At 40.9% G+C, this 27116-nt stretch overlaps 1 protein-coding gene across 1 annotated transcript; it reads right to left on the reverse strand.

The window, feature by feature from the left end:
- Window positions 1–2564: 2564 nt before the first annotated feature.
- LOC147440616 (calcium-dependent protein kinase 20-like) lies at window positions 2565–3455 on the reverse strand. Its single transcript, XM_086483322.1, has one exon. The coding sequence runs from the start codon at window positions 3453–3455 to the stop codon at window positions 2565–2567; it is 891 nt and encodes a 296-aa protein (XP_086339448.1).
- Window positions 3456–27116: the final 23661 nt, after the last annotated feature.

A 27116-nucleotide genomic window follows, 5' to 3' on the forward strand; every position in this document is an offset into this window, starting at 1 on the left:
CACTTAAAGTGGGCTTGAAAGTGCATTGCAAGTTAGTGATAAGTCTCTCTCTCTCTCTCTCTCTCTCTCTCTCTCTCTCTCTCACACACACACACACACACACACACACACACACACGTTCCGCTTGAAGTTGCACAATTAAGTGGTAAGTCTCTCTCTCTCTCTCTCTCTCTCTCTCTCTCTCTCTCTCTATATATATATATATATATATATATATATATATATATATATATATATATATATATATATACAACCAATCCGATTATTCTCTCCATAGAAAGCTTGTTAAGTATCCTTCAAAGAGGATACCTTGTCTTTGCATTCTCATGAGCTAGCAAAAATTAGTGTAATGTAATTATTTTTTTATTTTCTTGCACCTCCTAGGTGGCATGTGCGGGCTATTATAGTCCTTGTTCTCTCTCTCCCTCTCTCTCTCTCTCTCTCTCTCAAATGGCAATGTACACAATACAACCATCACCATTTAGGAGAGATTATATACATTTCTCTTCTTTCTTCTGTGTATATGACTGTTACAAAAGATAGAAATTATGCATATTTTTTAGTTCCGTATTTATAATTGTTTGTTAATGCTTATTGGGGTGAAACAACATGAGAATATTTATAGTTTGCTATAATTATTTATTAATTACATTGGTCTCTCTTTGTGTTGCTGCGCAAATACAAATGGCATACATAGGGGATTTTGGAATTTAGAATCATCACTAGGTAATGGTATTGTATTGTTTTCTTAACGAGTGTTATCTGATCCATTGTTGTATGGTTCTTACCATTGGCTTTATATTCATGTGTTTCTTGGCAACAATTTCTCTTACGCACGTGGGCCGAGCAAGGACTTGGTTTATTTTCACCTAAAAAGTTCATGTATGCAGACTTGACTAAGGAGAAGAAAATGAGAGAGGCAATTGATAAGTTCATCCGGAAAAAAAAAAGACATTGTCTCCTTTGCATAACAAGAAAGAACTAAAAGATAGTGACTACATGATAGAGCGACAAATTTTTCTCATACTAAATCAATATAGATGATTTATGAGGCTCAAAGCAGGGCCAATCTTTCCAAACACTAGTAAAGGCAACCATATGTCAAAGAAGGAGCTCCACCGTGCAATATCGAGGGAAATCGTTGAAGGTGACAGATTGGATGCAACAATGGTCGATTTGGAAGCGAAGATGCAAGCCAAGGAAATGATAGGGAAGCCTTGCATGATGTTTGCTATGTTCCAGCAAGTGTAATACAAGAGAAGGTGACTATTGTGGGAACATCCAAGGGAGAAAGGGATGTTTGTCAGAAGAGAAACCCTCTAGTGAAAACAAGGCCGGCCACATATTTGGGTACAACCCAATTCATGCAATTAAATGTCGAGCATAGTGCCATAGATTGCCCTTGATTTTACGGATGATGTCAAATATCTTGCAGGCATTTGCTAGTGCCTATGTCCTCGAAATATATCACCGACTGAATCTAATCCATATTGCGGGCACTGATGAAGTGCCTACTACTGTATTTTTGCCAGAGTTTTTCTAAAGTGTAGCTGCATTTGAAAGGAAAGCTTATTGATATATGAGCTAGTGCACTCGAGACCGAGAGAACCCATGCATAAGCACAGAAGGATGCAGAATCAACATCAATCAAGTAGTGCAGACTATATAATGCACAAAGTAAGAAGCATACGAAGACAATGCACGAGATCATTTACGTGGTTCGGCAGCAGGGTGCTGCCTACATCCACGGGAAAAATGCCATTTCATTGATGTTGAAGCATAGTCAGGCGAGTTAATTGAATGATGCCTGTTCTCAATAATTTGTCACCATGATGATCGGTCGCTGCATTCCTTAATTCTCTACTTAGCATTCAACAGTCCAGGATCTCGTCTTTAATTACAGCAGGTACTATTGATAACATTTTGTAAAGGATCTACCTTCAGACCATAGTTGGTAGAATCTGCAATCTTTTGGGCAGTTCTCTGCACAATATATTTGGTGATATGTTCCGAATTACTTCCATTTGCGAGCTGCTTCGCTTCTCCGTGCATTTCTCCTCATAGTACAGTTTGATTGTTCAGTCAATACTGCTAAAAATTAGCAATCAGAATTATTGCCATATCATACCTAACTGGTGATGCCTCACTGTACTCTGCCTCCACAGGAATATGAGTGGGAGCCTTGAGTGTTAAGGCAGCAGTAGTGATTGCCTAGACAGCCGCCGCTACCAGTTTGATGGGATGATATGCTGCCGCTGCACCGGCCTCATGATGATGATGATGATGCAACCGATGCAACCACTCAGCAAGTACGCGTCTGTAGCTTCTTCTCAATATTCCAGCTCTGGTGCTTACCTTCGACTTGATGTGATGCTCTGAAGCAGTTTGTTGATCTATGCTTGCAGCATGAGTTGCAGTGGCCACATTTTCCTGCATCAGCTGGCTCTTCAATACATTTGACTCAGCCTGAAATTTGGGAGCCCCAGACGTATTCTGCACAACCCAAGGATGCACCAAGACATCGCTCAATGTGATCCTATGCTCCGGGTCTGTGGTGAGCATCCCTAGCAGCAAGCCATATGCTTGGTGGTCGCGCGCGCGCGCAATGAGATATGTGGCCTGCCATCGGGCGGCAGCAGCATCCCCGTAAGCAACACATGTAGCAAAATACCCAAACTCCATATGTCTGCACGCTTGTCATAGAACCGGCCATGTTCAACCTCGGGAGCCATGTACATGGGTGTCCCGACATAGTCAAACAGCTTGGTTTGCTCGTGCGAGAGCACCGCGGCCGTACCAAAGTCGGCAAGCATAATATCATGCTCCAGTAACCTGTTATTTTCTTGGGCAGCTGATGAGGGACGACGAGCGGCTGTTGCCTTCACTTTACTAACCCCTGCAGTTATATATGCAGTCTGTTGCCTCGACATGAGCTGGACATTTTCCAGTTTCACATCTCTATGTACGATGCCGCGAGAATGGCAAAAGGCAAGCGCCTTGGCAAGGCTTGTGACGACGGTAGCAGCCTCGCAGTCGCGGAGTAATGGCTTGGAGTTCTGTGCCTCCAAATTGGGGCGGGAATAAATACCCTTGATGCCTGATCGGCCATGGATGGACTTGAGCATGTGAAGGAGGCTGCCCTCTGGGCAAAAAGGCGTAAGCATATGCCAGAACCCTTCGTGGTTGGCAAAACTGGAGTGTACGGGAAGGAGATTGTCACCGTGTGCAAGCCCTAAATGCTCTAAAATGTCTATTTCATTTCTGACATCTCTGTTCTCGTATACCAGCGCTTGATCCTTTCGCTTAGAGCGTTCCGCATGGGCCCGACATGTTTTGCAGGCCAGAAGAGATCCCGTGGCTCTGTCCTTGCACAGAACTACCACACCCTGAGCTCCCTCTCCCAACACCTGCAGAAGCTCGTACCTGCTGGAAAATTCCGGGCAACAGGGCTTCATGGCGATGGCGAGCTGGGCTATCCCTCTCTGCTTTGCTTCGAAACCGCAAATGCACTCCTCGGCCTATTTATCAGCACGTCTGCTGGAGCCTGTCTATCTCCTCGTCTAGAATCTTGCCAACCAGAAAATAGTCATGGTCCTTGAACATCTCAAGTTCATGTGGTTGATGCCTTTTAGAAGAGCTAGAGTTTTTATCATCTCGGTCCTTATTACTGCTTTGGTCTCTTCGTCTTTCATACCTTCTCTCATGTCGATCATGTCTACCGCGATCTCCATCATCATGTCATTTATGTCTAATTCAAACATCATCTCTTCTATGATTTCAGCCATCTTGTCGACTATCGGGTTCACTTCGGGGTTATTATTTCCTCTCCTGTCTTGTCGAAGGTTTGGAGCCCTCCTATGAATATAGGCAGCTGATGCACAAGGACAGTCTTTCATAGCATCATCTGTAGGGCGGACAAGGTATTTGCTTTACGCATTTATAGAAACGTATGTGCACACCCAAGATCTCGAGCCCAAGATATAGACCCTCATTGAGCTACTCAAAGACTTTTCAAAATTCTATCCTTCTTTTGAAAGATTAAAACATTTTCTACTCTTCTCTTCTAAAGGTTATAAGTGCCTTCGAACGGCATCGAGGGAGGCATAAGGCACATTTTTTTAAGTTTGTTGAAGACTTTGGAGTTCCAATGGCATCTTTGTTGAGTACCTTTGATTCAAATCTACATAAGCATTATTTTGAGCATGAAGGAAATCTCTACCATTGGCATTGGTGGAGCAATGTATGGGTTACATCCCAGTCTACATAGTACTTGCGAAAGGCTGTGTTTAAAGCTCTTGGAAAATTACCGAGTCTTATTGATGTTGCAAGTGCATTGACATGCGTGGTCTTGCTGAACTGCCAAAAAGGTAAACTTCCACAAGGCTAAGCTCAGTTGACCACTGCACCGTTGTGAACATGCTCACCCCGAGAAAGCTAGGCAATGGCAAGCTGCCAATTTCGTTGTCAGGAAGCAAAAAGAGAATTATGTGTCATAAATATCAAGGCATTGATTTCCCACCAAGATCTATTGTTGGGCGTAGTCTTTGTTGCCCTTGTCCGCTTGTCCTCTACCACTCTAGAAGCAGATGCAGGTTCCACAAGCAAGTGAACATTGCATACACTAGAAAGTAGATAGGAAGAGTGGGAAAGAGGGATTGTGTGGGGATTAGGGTTAGGTCATGGTGGATTAAGATTAGTGACGTTCATGATTGGCATAACCTAATCCTATTAGATGAGACAACACTTAGACACAAACTTATTGTAAAGTGTAAATATGCTAGATTGATTGATGATCAATTGAGTACATTGAGTGTGCTTATATAGCACTTGGAGATGGGAATGCTGATGTAGGCAATGATGTGTGTCACTTGACTAGCATTCTTTGGCATTCAATGTGGGCTGACTAGGTGGCTTGGCTCTTCACATGGGTGAGAGGTCATGGTCATGTAATGGCATATATGTCTCATATATCATAGGACCAGTTAGATAGAGTAGGTTCCTATAGGTGAATCTAGATTTACCCTAACAAACGCCCCCTCAAACCTAGATTCATGTTAGGTATGCTTGATACATCATGGCTAGTTCTCAATGGATTCATTAGCTCATGGCTCACAAGAGCATCTTTTAATGAATTACATGAGTTCATGTTTTGATACATCTTGACATGGTTCTACAAAGATTCTTCATTCTTGGATCACACTTGGATTCATTCATGCAAGGTTAGAGGGTAGTTTTTTGTCCATACCGCTCATGGTTCATTCTTCATGCGTCGGTCTTTCACGTTGCTCTTTATGCGATAATCATTGATTATGTGTTGGAGTGTAGTGTACTCATGATCTCTGTTCATCATGAGAAAGGTCTTCCCACTTAAGTGTAAATGTCTAATTCTCGTGCTTGTAAGATCATTGTGTTGTCTCTAGAGAGGAGTTCACAATTGTGTGCGGAAATCATTTTGTGCGTGCAAAAGATTCGATGCTTGTGTAAGTGCCTTGGGTGGTCGTATATGACTTCTCGCTGCATGGTCCACCTACCAAAAGCAATGACGAGGTGAGAACACGGCTAAATACCTTTTGCTAGAATTGGTAGCAAGCAAAAGTATGACGAGGAGCAAGTGAGGAGCAGCTACAACAAGCTTCCCTTGTGTTTATTGTGGCTAAATGAAATACTAATGGTGGATCTAATCTACGTAGAAACAAGACTACCTATGTCCTTGCTTTGATACCACATGTGGGGATTAGGGTTAGCTCATGGTGGATTAAGATTCATGATGTTCAAGGCTCGCATAACCTAATCATATTAGATGAGACAACACTTAGACGTAAACTTACTGCAAAGTGTAAATATGCTAGATTTTTTATGATCAATTGATTACATTGAGTGTGCTTATACAACACTTGGAGATGGGAATGTTGATGTAGGCAATGATGTGTGTCACTTGACTAGCATTTACTAGCATTCAATTTGGGATGACTAGGTGGCTTGGCTCTTCACATGGGTAAGAGTTCATGGTCATGTGGTGGCATATATGCCTCATATATCATAGACCAAATGGATAGAGTATTTTCCTATAGGTGAAGCTACGTTTAACCTAATAGATTGGATGCACCCTGGATCGAGCAAAGTAGCAAACCTTTGATGAAGTATTCAGGAAGAGTTTTGATCCTATCAATGCAAGTGCTATTCTTGAAGAAGAAGCATAAAAGATCATTGTTGTTGTTTTTTCAAATTCTTGTGAACCTCTTCGCCATTCGATTCGAGTTGTTGGTAGTGGCTTCAATCATACCAAGTGGCTGCTTGTGGGCTCAATGAGCCAGAAAAGGACCTTTTGCTCACCAAGTAAATATATAGCCTTTTCCCAATATTTGCAACACTTCTCACTTGTCCAAGAATTCCCGTGCACTATTCACTAGCTGCCTATGCAAGATTGCTTTCAAAAGTTTTGAGTAGAAGGCTCTAGAACCATTGCCTATATTTAGGTGTGTAGCGTGTGTGAGGGTGCAGGCTTTATAGCAGTAGTGGGACTGCTTCCTTGCACTTACAGTGCATGTGGGCACAAATGTTGCATCCCCTACAAGTACACCATGGAACGCAACTCTAATTTGAAAAGTGAAAGTATGTCACAAAACATGTCACCATAACTCTCAAAAAATCATCGAAGGTCAATTTTTTCACACATGCCTTGTCTAGAAAGACAAGAGAAAAACAATGAGTGCCATATATGTGTTTGAGTGGCTACTGAGGTCTAGGTTGGCTCTATGTGATTTTTTGACTGGGAGTCAACTCATGGAAGTGATAGCTATTGCCCCCCCCCCCCCCCCCCCCCGCCACTAATATGCCAATAAAACTTGTTGTGGTCTTCCTTGTAAATTGCTTTCAATGCATCATCAACAATTACACATTGCATGGGAGGCTTTTGATCCGTACTTTTGCATTTCATGTATTGCACTCTCAAAGGTGATCCTTTCAAGCTTCCCACTTTCCCAATTTCAACAAGGATCAAGATGCAAGTGTCAAAGGGAATGATGTGGCAGCAAAGAGACCAAGGGGAGAGAGAGAGAGAGAGAGAGAGAGAGAGAGAGAGAGAGAGAGAGAGAGAGAGAGAGAGAGAGAGAGAGAGTCTCTTGAATTGTTATGAATCGACATTATAAGGGGGTCGAGAGGGAGAATCGGTGACTGCCTTGGCGGCTTGAAAGGAGGGTTTTTGGAGCCTTTTTTGTAGCAATTTTTGGAGAGCTTTGGAGACAATCTTTGTATTTGTGTGATGTCCCTTTTGGGAGTGTGAAGTTGCAAGGCTTACCCCCCCCCATTGCAGAGTTTGTGGAGCAGTTTGGGTGTTGTTGCATTCACCTCTTGGAGTGCAAGAAGGAGCCCCTAATTTTTGGATCTTGCAACTTCAGTATGTCCCTCCCTTGCTTGAGTGCCAGTGACAAACTAAACGATGATAACTACGCCCATTGGAACTTGATTATGCGACTCTGGCTTACACAAAATTGTGCGACATAGTCAATGGAAATCATCAAATCTGGCTACCAAAGCCTAGTGTCCAGCAAGTCATCAATCAAAAGGAGAAAATGCAAAAGATGGTCACACACGGACCAAAGACAAGGTGGGTTCCAAAATCGCTAGTGGAAAGTCAATCACAAAGAGCACACACCTCTCAACAACCACTTCTCACGAGAAATAACAAAAAGGCTACATCAGTCCCTACAAGAGTTGAAGGACTTGTTTCACAAAGCAGTGTGAACATACGACAAGCAAGTCAAGAGGAGCCAAAGTATGCCAACCTACTCAACAAAATGGTGGCATCCAATGGCGAACACAATGGAAGAGGCTTTAATTTCTAGAACTTATGGAATTGGGTTTCTGGCCTTGAGCAGGTAATTCCAAGTCATCATTAAAAATACATGGCATAAAAGTCAGAGTCGGGTAGCTAAGCCACTAAATGAGCAAGGCATTAGTCTCAAACCTTCATGTGATATTCTATGTGGTCTAAGCGTCTTGGTTATTCAAGGTACTGTTCAAGTTGGAAGAGTTGAGCATAATTACATCGTGTCGCTCATGCTGGTATAGTTTAGCATAAGAGTCGAAGTCATTGTAGTATAGTGGTAAGTGAAGGAGAAAGTCCAAAAGACACTCACGCATTCAACATGGTGAGGAATGAGTGGAGAAGATTCTACATCAAAAACCCTTCTTGGAAACATGGAAGCTATTGCAACATCCTTTAATGTCACATGTGCTACATTTGTTCCTTGAAGCACCCATCAAATCCATCTTTCCCACTGCATGCTTTTGTTTGAAAATTTCTGATAAGCATATAGAGTGTCCCATAATTGGTACTTGCATTAGGAACTCTTCCTTTTTTTCTCCCAAGCACTCACCTTGCATGATAGGTACTTCACGTCCACACGTTCAAATCCAATGAGAGTGTATACCAAAGGTACTTTTTTCCCACCGGGTTTTTTCCCTTTGGTCATTCAGGTTATAAGACCCTACTCTAGAAACCGTCATTATCAACTTCTTGTTTATATTCCTTCTACATCAACAATAAGGAAATGGCTACCCAAAGCAATCATCAACAACTTGGAGATAAAGTGGTAAATCACAACATGCTTATCGCGAGCAATAAAGCTCCATCAAAAAATGAAAACTCAAATTGTAGTGGAACTTGAAAGAAAATCCACCATAAAGTACATGCCACAAAGAGGATCAGTGCTACAAGTTAAGACACATCAACAGCCATCTTTATGGCAATTGAGATTGGCAACAAAGAGGCGAATGCATAGCAAGAAGAACAATTGCCTTGAAAATCAAAGATCAAATCAAATATCAACAACATGGCAGATATGAATCACTCAAGGAAGGGGGGAGATTCATCAATGACAAAGCACTTTCCAAGATGAAGACCAACCTTACAGACAAAGTTGAAGACAACCCTATGACAAGATTGCACAAAGTCAGTGTGTCAATGGACGACACGATTTAGGAAGCTGGGAATCTTAAGAGACAGATCGAATGGGCGTCCAACTGGCCGGACACGTAGCCGGACACCATATTTGTAATCTATTTTTTTGTCGATCTAGTGTAGTGATATTCTGTGTAAATCTTCATTCCAAAGTAGAAGGTCAATTCCTTGAGTTGTAATGTTGTCATGATATTTGTAAAGGTCCATGTGAACTGGCCACTGTCCATTTATAAAGCCCTAGGTATAAAGTTCAATAACTTTAATGTGAGAGAAGGCTTATCTTTAGAGAAGAGAAAAGAGCTCTGCTATACGTATGCTCAAGCTACGAGCTGTTCCAACTTGTAATCATCACAACTAATGATTGGGTAATTTGTTTTCAATTCTGAAACTTGCATTGTGTTCCTCTCTCTTTGCTCTTCCACTTAAGTGTAAGCATTGTCATGTTTATTGTGGTTCGTGACTACACGTTAGTGAGCCTTAATTGCAGATTTGAGTGCTTAAATGTTACGAGACTGGGCACCCTCCTGTTGTAGTGGTTAGCTGCAATTGGGATAGCTGGCGTAATGGTTAATTATGTGCTGTTTATTTTCTAACTGAGTTGATGATGATTTTGTAGAGTGGAATGCGGGGAGTTGATGAAGAGGCTCCGGTAATTAATCTTGGCCATTTTATAATTGCATAGTATTTTAGAATATCATTTCAATAAGCCACTATGGCTCTGTAAATAGTTGTAGTGGGAACTCCCCTTATGGGTCATGCAAGAACTAATGAGCTTCACTCATTTACAAAAGTGAAGTGGTTATAAAAAGAGAGGTCTCAAATTTTGGCACCTTAAACTCAAAAATAATATATGAAATACCAACTCCACAAGAGAGGTGCCGGGGAGGTTGGGGCTAGATTTAGGCCTCTCTCTTGCAGATTCTCTTCTCTACTCTCTTATGCTATGGTTATTTTCTATGTACTCTCTAGTCTAGTCTCCATCTCTTAGACTCTCTTACAGGCATGTCTATGTCAATTCTTTGTTTTGTGTGTGTGTGTGTGTGTGTGTGTGTGTGTGTGTGTGTGTGTGTGTGTGTGTGTGTGTGTGCGTGTGTGTGTGTGTGTGTCATAGTCTAGGTGTGTGTGTGTGCTTGGAAATTGGAAGAAGAGGTGAACAGGTTGATGGTGATGTTTTGGAGCATGTGTTGAATAGCTTAAGCGGTCGATCTCCCCCTCTTCTCCCAGCAGTGGTATCAGAGCTAACAGGTTCGAGTTAATTGGCATCATATTTCAATTTCAAGAAGGGAATTTCTCGAATCGACAATTTCAAAATTGCAATTTATCAAATTTGCAATACAAAGACTCAAGGATTTGCGGAAATTCAAAGCTTAATCGGTCAAATTTGCAAAACAAATTTTGCTTGGTCGCTAATCGACGGTGAATCGGCGACTAATTGGCAAGCGATTTTCAATTTCGGCGTTATTTGTTGCGTTTATTACCGCGCATATTGCCGCTACACGCTAATTCAAAAATAAAGGTGCTCATTTGGGCCACCCAATTTTGGGTGGCCCAAATGAGCACCTTTATTTTTGACCTGCATAAAACAATAAAACATCAATTATTTTTTGGAAGAGTATAAAAAATATCAAAGAATTGAAATTAAATTTACTTTACCTTGACAATTTAAAATGTAGAATATCAACTATTTTAAAAAGTTACAATAAAAAGTAAATAGTTGTATATACATTGTGCCACATTGGAACTTTACGAAAGTTTGGACAAAACATTTTTCTATCTAATCCTCCTCTATCTCGTCGTCATCCAAAGGCACGTATGTTGGATCACTTTGACTCTACATAAACCCAAACCAAATTAAACAATTATCAACAGCTCAAAACAATTGATACAAAATTACTTGTTTAAACTTACCGCTTGTAGTGGTCCAATTGCCGCGTCGAATTGTTCGCAAGAGATGTGATTGTTTTCAACCATCGCTAAGTGTCAAATTCTGTTTGTCGCTCCCGATACTTGACCATCTCTCTGGTTGGTCGGGAGAGAGTGATATTTTACTAAGTTAGCAATAACAATACCAAATCATCAACTACAATCTTCATAATCACCGATCGACGTTATCAATTAATCTTACATATTTATCCTTCCAAGCTCCCTTGCCATAGTATGTGGAAGTTTGTCTTCTGTGAGCCTCGCGTTGTTGTCTGTATGATGAGGCCGCCGCAGCTTGATCGCTCTTCTCTTGAATTGCCCACTCCCACTCCGTGTCTCCCATGTTGCCACCGTGGTAACTCGTGTCTAGATCTCTGACCTGGTTGGCTATCGCACGCCGCATATATTGGACTGTTTGTTTTTTAGAAATGTCTTTATGTAGCCCTCCAACCATTGTTGTGAAAAACGTTGATCAGGAGCGTTTGGGAATCTAGCTAACAGAGCGTCCTCAATGTACCGCACATGATCGGGCACTTGGTCTCTAAACTTTATAAAACAGTTTTTATACATTGAATGTATAAGAATTTGTAGATAGCGTCTAAATGCCCTACCCTATGATGTGCCAAAATCCACCTCCCGGCCATATTTAACCCTATAGTAGCACCCATGCATGTCTGGCATGGGTGCGTCAGTATCCTCATCCTCTGTGTCAGGGACGGAACGCTCTGAAAGTGGGGACTCCGTTCCCTCGCCACTACCAAAACATGCGAAACCACAAAATCTGTTGTGCTGCTTCGTATCTCACGGCGCTCGTTGCCCTGAGACGAGCGTCGACACGCGCTGCCAGAGGAAGTCCGTCGACGATGTTCTTGTGATGCCGTGGGAGTGGGACCCTGCGATGGAGTGGCGTAGGACCTTGTGATGCCATGGGAGTGGGACCCTGCGATGCAAGGGGAATAGGATCCTGCCATGGAATAGGGGTAGGACGATAGGAAGGGAGAGTAGAGGGAGATGTCGTCGGTGCGAGGCTTTGTAGATAAGGAGTCCCTCCCTGACTCCCCCATGGTGTAGTCTGTGGAGAAATGCCGTAGGTCGCAAGCTGTTACGGAGTGTAGCGGCCAAACAAATCCTTCGTCGAACGGAGGTACTGCTCTTGTAAAGAGATAGCTTCTTGTAAGTCAGGATCTACGACAGGTGGAGGAACCTGAGATGGGTAGGTGTAGGATAGCCATGCCTACAAATAACAAGAAAAAACCTATGACACTCATGGTTTAGGATTAACTAGGTAGAAACATTCTTTATTTCTTTACTTGTTCTCACCGACTCAAGACTCGGGTCCACTGGAGGCGATGTCCACCCTGGGTGGGAGCCCACCTAGGATGTGAACGAACCAAAAGAAGGATGACATCTAAATTAAAAGAGCAATATAAGATTAAGCTTTCCACCCTACTCACTCATCTCTAAATACGTACACAAGTATATTAACACACAAACACGTAGATACATATATATACTAGTAGAGGCTAGTAGTGCCAAAGGTCAACTGCACCTCTTTAGATATCATCGCAGTCTCAACCGTGGTAAAATCAAAGGTACATTGCGGTAATCCATGCATGAGTGGATCAATGACCGCAATGCCACGATTAAAAAAGGACTATACCCAAGAGGAAGCGTCTAACCTTCGGGTGCTATGCTCCCGTACTTAGTGCCTACATACATGCATAAACAAATATACATGTACACACATATATATGTTATGGTTGCAAATGTAGCCATCATTTTGTGTTCGTTGCACCTAGATTCAACGTCTAAGTGATCAATTGATCATAACATTACAATTCTAATGTGATGCAATAAGTAATTCCATTTCTCTCACTTAGTCTCTCTCTCTCTCTCTCTCTCTCTCTCTCTCTCTCTCTCTCTCTCTCTCTCTCTCAGTTGAACTACGAAGCGGAAGCTCCATCCCAAAGTAATCTTGGTGCTGGTTGCTCAGGTATCCCTTTGGAGCCCAATTTTCATCTCTCTTTCCCTATATCTCTCTATTCCTCTCTTCCCCTCTCTCTATTTACTCTCTCTCTCTCTCCCCCCCCCCCCTCTTTCCCTATCTCTATTTATTCCTCTCTCTCCCTCTCTCTTTCTCTATTTTTCTCCCTTTCTATCTACTCTCTCTCTCTCTCTCTCTCTCTCTCTCTCTCTCTCTCTCTCTCCCCCCTTCTCGTTCGTGCAGTTGAACTACGAAGCGGAAGCTCCATCCCACAGTCGTGCCTGCACCTCCATGTAAAGCAAGCACTCCCTCTCTTTCTACTCTCTCTCTCTCTCTCTCTCTCCTCTCTCTCTTTCTCTCTCCCTCCCTATTTCCCCTCTCTCTCTCTCTCTCTCTCTCTCTCTCTCTCTCTCTCTCCCTCTTTCCCTATCTCTCTCTATTCCTCTCTTTCCCTCTCTCTATTTACTCTCTCTCTCTCTCTCTCTCTCTCTCTCTCTCTCTCTCTCTTTATCTCCCCCTCTTTCCCTATCTCTCTCTATTCCTCTCTTTCCCTCTCTCTATTTACTCTCTACTCTCTCTCTCTCTCTCTCTCTCTCTCTCTCTCTCTCTCTTTTCCTATCTATCTATCTCTCTCTCCCTATCTCTCCCTCTTTCTCTCTATCTCTCCCTCTTTCCCTCTCTCTCTCTCTCTCTCCTATCTCTCCCTCTCTCTTTCTCTCTCCCTCCCTCTTTCTCTCTCTCTCTTTCAACCTATCCCTCATCATCTCTATTTCTTTGTCTCTATCTCTCCCTCTCCCTCTCTCTCTCTCTCTCTCTATATCTCCCTCTTTCCTATCTCTCTCTCTCTCTTTCCCTCTTTCTCTCTATCTCTCCCTCTCTCCTTCTCTTTCTCTCTTTCTATTTCCCTTTCTCTTTCCCCCATTCTCTCTCTCTTCCCCCCCCCTCTCTCTCTCTCTCTTTCAATCTATCCCTCATCCTCTCTATTTCTCTCTCTATCTCTCCCTCTTCCTCTCTCTCTATCTCTCCCTCTTTCCTATCTCTGTGTGTCTGTGTGTGTGTGTGTGTGTGTGTGTGTTAACAACAAGCTAACATGGATACCATTTTTCGGAGTTCTTTTTGTAAAATACTTATTATTTTGATAAATCGAGAATATTGTAACTCCTATTTTCTGGGATAAACTCTGTAATTACTGAGCCGGAGCTACAAGCTTCCAAATTGTATCAACCGATCATTACCCAGCTTTGGTAGAACTCCAGATTATTAGTTTTCACCACCCAAAAACCTTGGATAAGGTAAAAAAGCCAATTTTTGTAAGTTTTTTTTATAAGTTTTTGGATAAGAAATACACAGTGTGAGCTAATGGCGCTCACTCCTCTCCTTCTCGCGCTTCGTACTCCCTCCCCAGTTGTCACATTGCAGTCACGTTTGTTGGATTGCAACCGCAGGTAAGAGCTCTACGCATTGACGTAAGCAGTTCACAGTATTTTGTAGCTTTTGGCATCGCCAATCCACGGCCTCGACCCACGGCCTAATTTCACTCTAACTAGGAATTTACACTTTTAAATAAAAAACTAAGCATAGGCAGGGTATTGGCACATGATTACTAAGCATTTAGATGCATTCTGGGTCGAAAACGACTAGATCAAAAATCCATTGCTGTTAATAATCACGATTTTGAAACTTGACCTAAAGAGACATAAGCATGTGTGCTTAGGTCTTATAAACATGTCCTAGAAGTTTCGTTACATTTGGATGTCATTTGATGTTGTAACGGATGTGATTTATTTAGCAATGAGCGATTGGCTTTTGGTGATTTCAATCACTTGAGTGTACCTTGAGTTAGATGCGAGTTGTTAGTTGTTTTTCAAGAGATTGACAATATCTTGTAGCCTCTATGTACTAATCGAGTCAGCTTCGTCCCATGGATTGACAATTTAATCGTGGTTCTCGCTAATACTGCAACAAGATAGGATGGTGAGGTTAGACATGCGTCCCACATTTGGCGCCCCTGCCGGGGATCTAAGAGACCTAAACTAGGGAAAAACATGACCGTCTTGTGAAGTTATCCTTTAACTTCCTCTAAGTTCACCTAGAGTTCAAAACTTTTTTTTAGAAACGGCATAGCTTAAGATTGTCTGAACCAGTTGGTAAGCTTAAAAGTTGTCTGAACCAGTTGGTAAGCTCAAAGATACTTTGAGGTAAAAATTTCAAGAGTTGGTCAAAACTCAGATCTGTTTCTTGACATTATAGGCCAAATTAAGTTTTTACTTGATTCATAGGCTTAAAATAGCTCATATAAAGATTGTCTTTGAAAAAATTACAAAAAAGTGTTCGATTATTAACTTTCTGCTCCAAATTGACCAAGGTTCATACCATTGACTCGTTGCATGTGTACAAACAACTTTTGTGAAGGCCCAACAGATTTGGATCACCAAACTGGAAAAAAACTGGGTAGAAACTAAAGTTTGTACTGAATTTTTGAATCTTGAGTGTAATTGGGAAAAAAGTTGCCCAAACTTGTTGAAATTTAATTCATAGGCTTATATTGATGTGATAAACATGTGTACATGCTCATTTGACCAAAAAGATGCAAAAATTTGTCAGTTATAAAATAATCGCAATTATGTACATCTATCCCATTTTTCAACTTTTTTGACCAAGTCAACATACCACTAGTTTTACCATGTTGTAATAAGCCCACAAACCAAATTTGGTAAGATTTGGATCACTGGATTGAAAATTGTGACCAAATTTGCAAAGTTAATCTGCGAACAGAAAATTGATGACCATTTGACCAAAAATTGTCCAAACTTGATGAAACTTGGCTAGTGACCTTAATTTGAGGTGCTTAAAAAATATGTGTCAAAGTTGGGGCAAAAAGTTGCAACAATATAGCTGGAGTAAATAATCGAGATTATTTATATCTGCTTCAAAACTTGAAAATTTTGCAAGTTTGAGTATACCACAAGGTCAAGCATATCAAGTATACCTCACAAATCATTTTTGGTGAAATTTGGATCACAAAAGTGAGACATAGGCCAGATTCCTGAAATCAGAGTCTGCGGACACAAACCATTTTATAAACTTGATCAAATTTTGTCCAAACTTGTTGAAACTTGTCCAGGGACTTTAACAAGTTGTATACTTGTCAAACCAATTGAAAAAGTACAAAAAACTAGCAAAAGTAAATAATTATGATTATTTACTACTGCTACCCAGAGACACCAGTTTTGACTTTTGAATTTATACAGTGTTAGACCAACATAATATAAAGCCACCGAACAATTTTGGGTTCAATCGGATCAAAATTGGTATATGTTCACTCAGTTTCTAGGTTGCAGATTAAACCTTTGATTTTTTGCTAAAGTCAAATCTGAAAGTCAAATTTGACTCCCATAGCTCGAAATGAAGTGATACACAAAAACCAATCACGAGAGTTAGCAAAAACTCTACTGTCTTTATAGAAGGATAGCTAACTTGATCAAATTTGTACAGGAATCAGGTTGCTGACGAGGAATCAGTGGCTTGACAGAAAGTTGCAATCGAATCAAGTGGAAATTGACGACAAGTCAATCCAAAGGTGAGTACTCTATCTAGGGCTTTATAAGTCTATATGAACCTTATATCTGGTTGTGTACTAGGAAATTAGGGCATACTCGGAGAAACTTCGAGTAGAGTATCCACCGAAGAAAGCGTGAATCAAGGAAATTCTTGAAGAAGTCTCAGACACTTTTTTAGATTCAACATATCTGAAATATCTTTTTAATCGACTCACTCGAAAATCGGAATGACAATGCGCTATGAGCATATAATCTCTTTTTACAAGACTAACCGGCATGGAGCCCAGGTTTACTTGGACCCTAACGAGGAGTATATTATTCGCATTGATAACCATGGTACTGAGTTTGAAGAAGAGATTAGGGCAAACAAACAAGGAAAAATGTACATGGATAGAAATGGAACTCAGTATGCACAAGTCGAAAACCCTGATGTGGTAGACAAATGGGGGCTAAAAGTAAACACCATAATCCCAGATATGCCAGTAAAAGAAGGCCACCAATTTTAGAATTTGAGGGATACGATCAAGTAGATTTGAAGCCTTTGAAACGGCTTAGTACGGATAATCCTAGGATCGGAGTCTATTATTGGGAAGATAAAAACATAAAAGATCTTCTGTGGACTTCACATGCCAAACCAGGACAACTAACCTCCATGAAGATCATCTATATCTTCAAGATCAAGGATAAGGGATCAACGGACCTACCAACCTACCTATTTTGGGATTCTTATAACAACAACTTTGTTATGATGACTCCTGCGAAGGTAGAACAAACCAAATACCAAGGGTATTCCATAAGGGATTGGATACTAAGACAAGGACCAGAAACAATTCCAAGAGATGAACACTATGAGAGATTATTTGAGAGTAATGTGAAGAAACCAGAAAACACCTCTTCACGTAGAAAATCGAGTAACACTAAGGCCAGTCCAGGGCTACATGAGTCACTATTTCCAACAGACTGGTTTGAAGGACTCGGAACAAGACCAATTGCAAGGAGACCGGGAGTTGAACCAAACAGACGTGTCAGACCAACTGATTTCCAAAAATGGGTCACAAAATACAGTGGATCAGGGGATGCATACGACCACTTAGCAAGCTTTAAGCAAGTGCTAAGAGCAGAACGTATATTCGATTTCCATCCTCAATTCGAGGGGTTTGGAATGACATTAGAAGGAAAAGCATTGGCATGGTTCCAAAACATTCCACCAAGGTCAATCATGGACTTGAACACATTAGCTCAAGGATTTGTAGCTGCTTGTTTGAAAATGGGGATCAAACATAATATGGTAGCTCAAATCTACAGCTTTAAACAAAAACATGGTGAGTCTGTTAGGGATTGTGCAACTCAAATGAAACAATACATTGCCAGTTGCCCAGGGCTAGAGATACCTGCAGAAGAACGACTCGTATCTTTGTTTCTAGAGGGACCGCTAAACAAAGAACTTCATGCTATACTCTATAGTAAAAAGCATACAACCCTAGAAGAGTGTGTGTCAAATGCTATTGACTTAGGAGACAATTGTGATATTTTCAACGAAGAAGATGTTCCTAAGGATAACCAAAGCGAGAAAACAACATCCACTAAACCAGCACAAGTGGGAACGGCTGCTGCAGCACCACTTTAGCCATGGAAGATATGCTTAAAAGAATGAACGACATGATAAACAACATGAAAAAAGCACCTATGAGGGAACCAGGACAAGGGATACCTCAACAGGGACAACCAATTAGGCCAAAAAAATGGTGTGCAATCGAGGGTAAATGGACCAACCATGAGACCCACGAGTGCTACTTCACACCACAGTATGATGGCAATGTTCAGTATGTGCCCATGAGGCCACAAGGACAACCCATGTACAGATATCAACCTAATATGGCCCAAGCTCAAAGATCACCAATGGGTATGGAAAGACCTCAACCTGTGTTAGGTCAACAACCTCCGTACCTAGGACATAATGTAGTGCCTGTAAAGGAGTCATAGATGAACAAGCATTAGTGCTTGTTACACCCTATGCTAAGCCTAGTCCATCTACAGTAATGGTAGAAGGAGATTGGTATAATTCACATTCACCACCAATGGAAGAAACCGTGACTTATACTCCACCAGAGCTCGCACCAATGTATTATGTAGCTAATCAAGGTGTCATACCTCCCATGGTAAGACCCATGATTAAGCCAAGAACAGGAAACTATCACGCAAGAAATGCTGGAAAAACAAAAACCCAAGCTTGAAAGTATTGCAAAACCTGAGGAGCTTGTGGTAAGAGACACTAAAGAAAAATCTGATGTGGTGGTAGAACCCCACCTTGAAACAAAAGAACCAAAACTTATAGTGCCAGACAACGAAGATGCCTTAGACGGAATTCCATTCGTAGAGGAAGACTATCCTGGACACTTATGGAAAAAAGTGAGAGAGATCAATGATGGGAGCCTAACTCTAAAGTCAGCTCCTATAGAGGAAGTCTAGTTGGATAACCTACCTTCTCATGTGAACATGGATATACAATCCTTGTACGAGGATTGCGGATTTGAAGCTTCAGTAATGTCAAAACCATTGACCTTGAAAAAATTACCTTCTTACTTGGGAGATAACAAAGATGAATTCATAGTGTGTAAGACCACTCAAGTAAAAAGAGGAAACAGACCCTAGAATTAGACAACATTTATTCAATCATGTCTACACCCATCCAATGTATTCTTACCTTGGGAGAACTGTTAAAACGTAGACCATACTTATGGAATGATCTACAGAAAACCCTAGAGAAGATGGGGATAACGGAGCTAACTTGAAAATTTTGGAAAATTTGAAAAATGAAATGGACAACAAAGAGATTCGATCTATTTCCATGAACAAAGTCAAAGAATATTACGAAGAGGAAGAAGGAAACACCACCCTCCCAATGAAATATAATGACATTGAAACCATGGCAATACTGGATAGTGGAGCAGGCATAGCCATATCCACTAAAGCGGTATGGGAATCCTGGGGACAGCCAACCATTAGACAAACTCGAATGAAATTGCAATTGACTGGCGAACACATTGAGAGACCATTAGGGTTGCTTGAAAAGGTGATAGTCAATTCCTGTGAATTGAATATCAACACACTTTTGCCATAGTAGACTTTGGAAAAAAACTCAACTATGAAATCATATTGGCAAGACCTTTCATGCGACAGGTACAACTTATCCAAGATTGGGGAAACAATTGTCTGTACTTGAAGCAAGTGGGATCTATAACAAGAGTAAATCTAAAAGATCACACTTATAGAGATTTCTTGAAAACACCCATACAAGATTTTGATTTAGTCTCTTTGGCTGAAACTAAGCTTCCATCCTGGTTAAACAAAGACACTCCTATTTGGATGTGTGGAGCTTTGAAAAATGGAAGCTTAAGACAAGAAGAATGTATCCTAGAAAGGGACTGCACAGACGAAGCCTATGTACCTGAATCCTTTCTAGAGCATTTGTTTGAGCCATTTGAATGGACTCAAATTTCAGCGACCATGGATGTATGTGTGAATACGTCTATGCCTACTCAGTTTTGCAATGAGGATGGTTATGACATAATTTCCATCCAAATGATTTCAATCCTCAACATTGAAGACAAAAATGAGGAACCCAAGGACTTAATGAAAGCTCAAAAAATCTTTTCAGACCTCTATTACGATGCAATTGATCAGTTAGATGAACACTTAGCTACCTCAGAAGGGGTCAGAAAAAGAACCTATGAGAGCTAAGCTACTCTTAAAAGGAGGGGAGGAAAATTTTTTTGACTTTTCAAACCAGAAATCAAGAAGAAAAAAATGGTATAGACAAAAGAAAGACCCCAAAAAAGTGAAAACACGACCTATGCCATTAGTCTCCAGTAGAACACAATTCTTGATGAAGATAGATGCAAATGATTGTGTCAAGGACAAAATCACTGGTAGATATCCTTCAAAAAAAAATTCAAAAATGTCTCAAACATCGAGAAAAACAAGCAAGGGTACTCAAGCAAACCCACAGTATAAGAAACCACTCATGACCCGAGTCGAGCAAAAAAAGAATTATCAAGAGTTGAAAAAAGATCTAAAAGAGATATATACGACTGAAATGGAGACCAAGAAAGAGGATGGTAAGGATGTAATGAGCATTCCATCCCATTACAAAAAGTATACTCTCCAAGATCAAAAAATCATAGTCGAACAACCTATTAGGGAACTATGAAAACAGGGTGAGTTTTACGAAGGGCCTGAAAACGATAAAAAGATAGACTTGGCTGAACCGGGAGAAGAGCCTAGACCTGCTTACATTGCGAATGACCTAACAAAAGAAGAGGAAGAGCTCTTGTTGAGCTTGTTAAAGGAATACCGAGATATCTTCGCTTGGTCATACAACGATCTCAAGGGTGTTGATCCAGAAATCTGTCAACATACCATACCCATGAGAGATGATGCGAAACCAAGTAGACAAAGGCCATATACGTATAATGAAACATTTGCCAGGAAGATAAAAGAAGATATTGAAAAACTAAAGGAAGCCGAATTCATTTATGAAATTGAGCACACAGATTGGGTGTCTCCAGTTGTGGTAGTACCCAAGAAGAATGGAAAATTACGAGTGTGTGTTAATCTCAAAAAGGTATATGCAGCTACCATTAGAGACAACTTTCCTCTTCCGATAACTGAGCATGTTTTGGAACGAGTTGTAGGAAAAGAAGCTTACAGCTTCTTAGATGGCTTTTCAGGATACAATCAACTTTTGGTTGACCCAAAAGATCATCATAAAACTTCTTTTGCAACAGAATGGGATATATTTGCCTATCGGGTTATGCCGTTTGGGTTATCTAATGCTCCAGCCACATTTCAAAGGTTGATGAGCCATGCTTTCAAAGAATATCTTAGGAAATTCTTAGAAGTATATATGGAAATACTAACTCTACTAATTTACTAACACTAACCTACTATGAAAAGTCCTATCACCTTCACTTCTCTCCTCTCTCTCTTCTTCATCTATCCACACCAACTTCTTGATAATTCCAAGCAAAAGAAATTAGATAAGTGCTGAAAATCTAACCCAATCATGATTAGAGGAGTAACCCTAGCCCTCAAAATTGCTATAAAAGGAGGGTGTAGCTAGCACGAAAAGGGGAGAGTCATAAGCAAGAGCACTATGCTATAGCTTGAGAAGCCAAGCTCAACCTCTCTAGAAAGAGCTCTTGAGTGGAAGCTCATTGTCTTATGCATATGCATGTGTTGTATTAGGGGTGATTAGCAAGGGAACTCTATGCCATTGTAAGAGAGAGTGATCATTCAATTGAGAGTAGGAAATCTATCATTTCTCCTACTAGTGTAAGCCCAACATTTGCTGAATCAAGGAGGGTGGATTTGGACTAAGCTTGGATACCTTGTTTCTCTTCCAACATGAAGTAATGGACAACAATGATGTGTAAGTGTCTTGGTGTTTTTTTTAAGTTCTTGATAGCTTGTCTCTGGGCGTTGTCATCAATTTAGCCATAAATCCCACATACTATAAGAGGGCGACAAGGTGGAGAGGACTCCCCTTGCCTTAAGACAGTGATTGGGGTGGCTTTTCTTGTGATGTGTTGTGGTGTAATTCACTCAAGCTATATTGAACAAATACTAATCTCACTTTGATTGGTCATGACAGATTTATAAGAAGATATTAGTGCAACAAGCACCTCCTCCCCCTTCTCTCTCTCTTTCTTACGTATATAATTGTGTTTGCTTGATCACTGCCAATACATTTCAAAGCAGCCCGAGCACTATCTCTCTCTCTCTCTCTCTTTACGCGTCCTAGTTCGCATCCAAAACTAGGTGGTGCCCCAAATTTGTGTAGGGTTAGGTTGCGGGTTTGTATGTGTGTTTGTTGTTTTTTTCCAACCCCAACCCAATTGAGCAGCACGGGATCTTAGAAGGGTGCTTAGAGGCCACTCTTCTTGTTGCCCACCCCGGACCGCCTCACTAGTAAGCATACAAACTCACGAGGACATGAACATCCATGTACTATCACTTTCAAGTTGACTACTCCCAATGTTGGGGTGGGATTCTTGTTGCATCCCTTGATTGTCGCTATTCCTACTGTCAATGCTTGACTTGTTACTTTCTTGTATGTGGAATAACTTACTGCATTTACTCTAGCTCCGGTGTCGACCAAAGCATTGGTGCTATGATGGTTGAATTGTACTTTGATGCACAGGTCCATTCCGTCTAACTAGTCATCATCTGTTGAAACTGCATCTTTACGTAATTCCCATTATCGCTTAATCCTAATCAAGGCTTCTAAAACCTATAAATAGAACCCATTCCTCCTTGTAAAAGACATCACTATACCATTGCACACTAGATTGAGCGTAGCACACGCCAGTTCTATCTTGGTTGTAAAGAGAGAGTAAGCTTTCTATACACCATCACTTTGGTGCATAGAAAAGCTTGAGCTAGTTTGAGTGAGTGCGAGTAGAAGATATTCTTCCTACCATTGTTGTATCTACCCCAACATCAATGAATTGGTAGTTTTGGGTGCAATTCATGTCCAAAGGCTCACGCTTCTCCTCCAATTTGGCTTGGCAAACTCATTCAGCTTGTGATTCATTGGCTATTGTTTGGCTACCATTGTAAGAGGGTGGATGGTGAGAGGGCTCCCATAACCCTAAGACAATGTGCTAGTGATGCTATAACCAAATCTTGTCACTTGATTCCGCAAGCTCTAAGTTCCTTTTTGTGCAAAATATAAAGTTGAAGCTAAGTTGTACACCATCTCTCTCTCTCTCTCTCTCTCTCTCTCTCTCTCTCTCTCTCTCTCTCTCTCTCTCTCTCTCTCTCTCTCTCTCGTGTTTTAGTGTGTGAGTGTTCCATTGGTGTTCGGGTTAGTGTAAATTCCTTGCTTGTTTGTGGGTTGCTCTAACGATTCTCCTCTTTTGCGTCCTAGTTCGCTCTTAAACTAGGTGGTGCCCCTTGTGTAGTTGGGATTTGGCTGTGGGTTTGTTGTTTTGGTTTGTGTTGTGTTGTGCCCCAGCCCCATTGAGCAGCACGGGAGCCTTGAAGGGTGTCTAGAGGTTGCTCTTCTTGTTGCCCGCCCCGGACCGCCTCAGTATAATGAAACATTTGCTAGGAAGATAAAAGAAGAGATTGAAAAACTAAAGGAAGCTGAATTCATTTATGAAATTGAACACACAGATTGGGTATCTCCAGTTGTGGTAGTACCCAAGAAGAATGGAAAATTACGAGTGTGTGTTAATCTCAAAAAGGTATATGCAGCTACCATTAGAGACAACTTTCCTCGTCCGATAACTGAGCATGTTTTGGAACGAGTTGTAGGAAAAGAAGCTTACATTTTCTTAGATGGCTTTTCAGGATACAATCAACTTTTGGTTGACCCAAAAGATCATCATAAAACTTCTTTTGCAACAGAATGAGATATATTTGCCTATCGGGTTATGCCGTTTGGGTTAACTAATGCTCCAGCCACATTTCAAAGGTTGATGAGCCATGCTTTCAAAGAATATCTTAGGAAATTCTTAGAAGTATATATGGATGATCTATGCGTACATTCATCAATCCGGGCTGATCATTTTAAACACCTCACAAAGGTATTTGGAAAATGTAGACTTTATAGGATTTTCTTAAATCCTGAAAAGTGCACATTCATGGGTAGACAATGAAAAATTATAGTGTTTAAAAACGGCATAGCTACTGATATTGAGAAGATTCATGTCATTGCTAATTTGCCTAGACCAACAACAGTCAAGGCATACAAGCCTTCATGGGGCATTGTGGATATTACCGACGGTTCATCTACATGTACGCTATAATTGCAAAACCCATGAATAGCTTGATTACACACTTTGAATGGACCGAGACATGTGAAGGATCCTTCATGAAGCTTAAGCAATCTCTCACCTCAACTCCAATATTGAAAGCACCAGATTGGAATAAGGTATTCCATGTACATGTAGATGCTTCCAATTTTGCTATCCGATGTATACTAGCTCAACCAGGAGACGGGAAAATCGACTTTCCTATTTTTTATGCTAGTCGACAATTGAACATGGCGGAAAAGAATTACACCACCACCAAAAGGAAAGGATTAAGAATGATCTATGCCGTTAAAATGTATAGACATTACCCATTAGCCAACAAGTTTGTGTTCTTTGTGGACCACCAAGCTTTGTTGTATTTGGTCAACAAGCCATGCAGCACATGAAGAATAGTGAGATGGTTCATCATTCTTCTAGAATTTGATTTCACTGTAGTTGTGAAAAATGGTACCACTTATCAAAGAGCAGATCATTTGTATAGGATTGTTTCAGAGAACCACCTGAAGGAGTAGATGATGATCTACCAGATGCATATCTGTTCTCCGCGAAATGATACCTCGATGGTCAAAAAATATGGTATCATTGATGACCATATCTCAAGTGGATTCGCAAATACCACTTCCTATTACAATTGGATTAATTGAGCTATCAACTATGTATCAGCTACTAGCTGGTAGGATATACAAAAGAAATTGAGATGGAATATTGTTGTTGTGCATTAATCGTGAGGAGAAAACCCAATACCTAAGTCAAGCGCATATTACCATAGTAGTACTTCACTTTGCGAAAGATCAAAATATGCAAAGGATCTTGAGACTTGGAGTATTTTGGCTGACCATGAGGAGCGATGTTCGATCTTTTGTAAAGGATTACCCTCAATGTCAAAAACAAACACCCATACCTCATATAACATTTTTTAAATGTCACATGTTCCTAAGTAGAGTAACTATCTAGTTACTTACTTATCAAGCCGAACATTTTCTGAGGATATGAAAGAGCATTTGAAACTGAAGCAAGAAACTATGCTCTTATTGGGAACCAATTGTAACGGAGAGGTAAGGATCAACATTTGCGTCCTAGTGCAAATGAAGACAACTATATTCCGATTATAGAACAAGAACATGTTGGATTAGCTGGAGGTCATTTTTCTAGTGAGACCACCGCAAGAGCAATCTTGATGGCAGGCATATAGTGGCCAAAACTTTTTGCAGATGCCAAAGAATATGTTCGAAGGTGTGATGCTTGTCAACGAGCAAAAATGCCAACACATGTAGATAGCATGTCCTTGAGACCAATGATGGGGGCTAGAGATTTCGCAAAATGGGGTATAGATTTTATTGGGCCAATACAGCCACCTGCTTATAGAACCCAAGCTCAATATATCATTGTAGTTACAGACTATTTGACCAAGTGGACCAAGGCTAAGGCAACTCAAAAGAATGATATCAGAACCACTGTTGCATTCTTATACGAGTATGTATTCACGAGATATAGACTACCAATAGAAATTTTCAGTGATCGGGGAACTCATTTCCTGAATGAGATAATCGAGTATTTGCTTGATGAGTTTATGGTCATCCATAACAAATTAGCTCCCTATCACCCACAAGCAAACGGACAAGCTGAGCATAAAAATAAAATTCTTAGCTCGGTGCTGACTAAAGTGGTTAGTTTAGGAAGGACAGACTGGGAAATGAATCTCCATGCTGCTCTATGGGCTTATCAAGTTTCCTTCAAAACAGCTTTAACTGCTACACCCTTTACCTTGTTTATGGTCTTGATTCCATATTGCCAATAGAATTTTTATTGCCGACATTAGGGATAGCACGGAATCTTGAGTGGACTGGACATGAATTGTCAGAAAGACTTGAAGATTTAGAAAAGCTAGATGAGCAAAGGCTAACTGTTGTAGCTCACATTGAGGCGGTCTGGGGCGGGCAACAAGAAGAGCGGCCTCTAAACACCCTTCGAGGCTCCCGTGCTGCTCAATTTGGGCTAGGGAAAGCACAATCAGAGACAACAACAACCCACAGCCAGAAACCAAACAAGAAAAGGGGCACCACCTAGTTGTATATGTGAACTATGACTCACGTGATATCTCCTTGTACTCAAACGCACAAAGAGAGGGGAATGCAAGATAGACACACACACCAGACACAAACATTTACCACGCCAGAGAGAGGTAAAGAGCACAAATCAACTTGAGCAACCCAGTCTTAGCTTTAAAGACTAGATGCACACAAATCTTGATGAGAAATAGAGAGACAACACAAAACTTGACCTTGTTGCCAATACACAAATTGTCTTAGGGTCACGGGAGCCCTCTCACCGAGCACCCTCTTACAATTTGACCTTTTACGCAAACAATTCAACAAGTCCTTATACCACCAAGCATGAAATGGCACAACAAACTCCAAGGACAATATACCTTCAACCACCTGATGAGCCAACTTATCAAGTCAATTTGGAGAGAAGAGTCGTAGTTGTAGCATACAATTGCACCCAAAACTATGAATCTTATTTATGGACAAGAGTAGGCTACAAGTGTGATTGCAGAGTATAGTATCATTCCACTCCTCTAGATGGCATAACTAACTTCAAGCTTCTCCATGCACCTATGTGTAGTGATGGAATAGAGCACTCACAATGCACACACTCTACACAACTAGGCTTGAAGAGTGGTGTGTTATGTGTTGAGAATGGTGTGGTGTAGTGTGATCATGTGATGATTTACAAGGGAGAGAAGGGCTCTATTTATAGGTTTTAGAAGCCCCGATTTGGATAAGGCCTAATCAAGTTTATTTGAAGGAATAAAAGATTATGCATATTTTTATTTTTTTTAATGAGGGTGGGTCTCTTTTGTCCTT

This window comes from Adiantum capillus-veneris, chromosome 15, assembly GCF_014529385.1.
Source record: "Adiantum capillus-veneris isolate H3 chromosome 15, ASM1452938v2, whole genome shotgun sequence".
NCBI lineage: Eukaryota > Viridiplantae > Streptophyta > Polypodiopsida > Polypodiales > Pteridaceae > Adiantum > Adiantum capillus-veneris.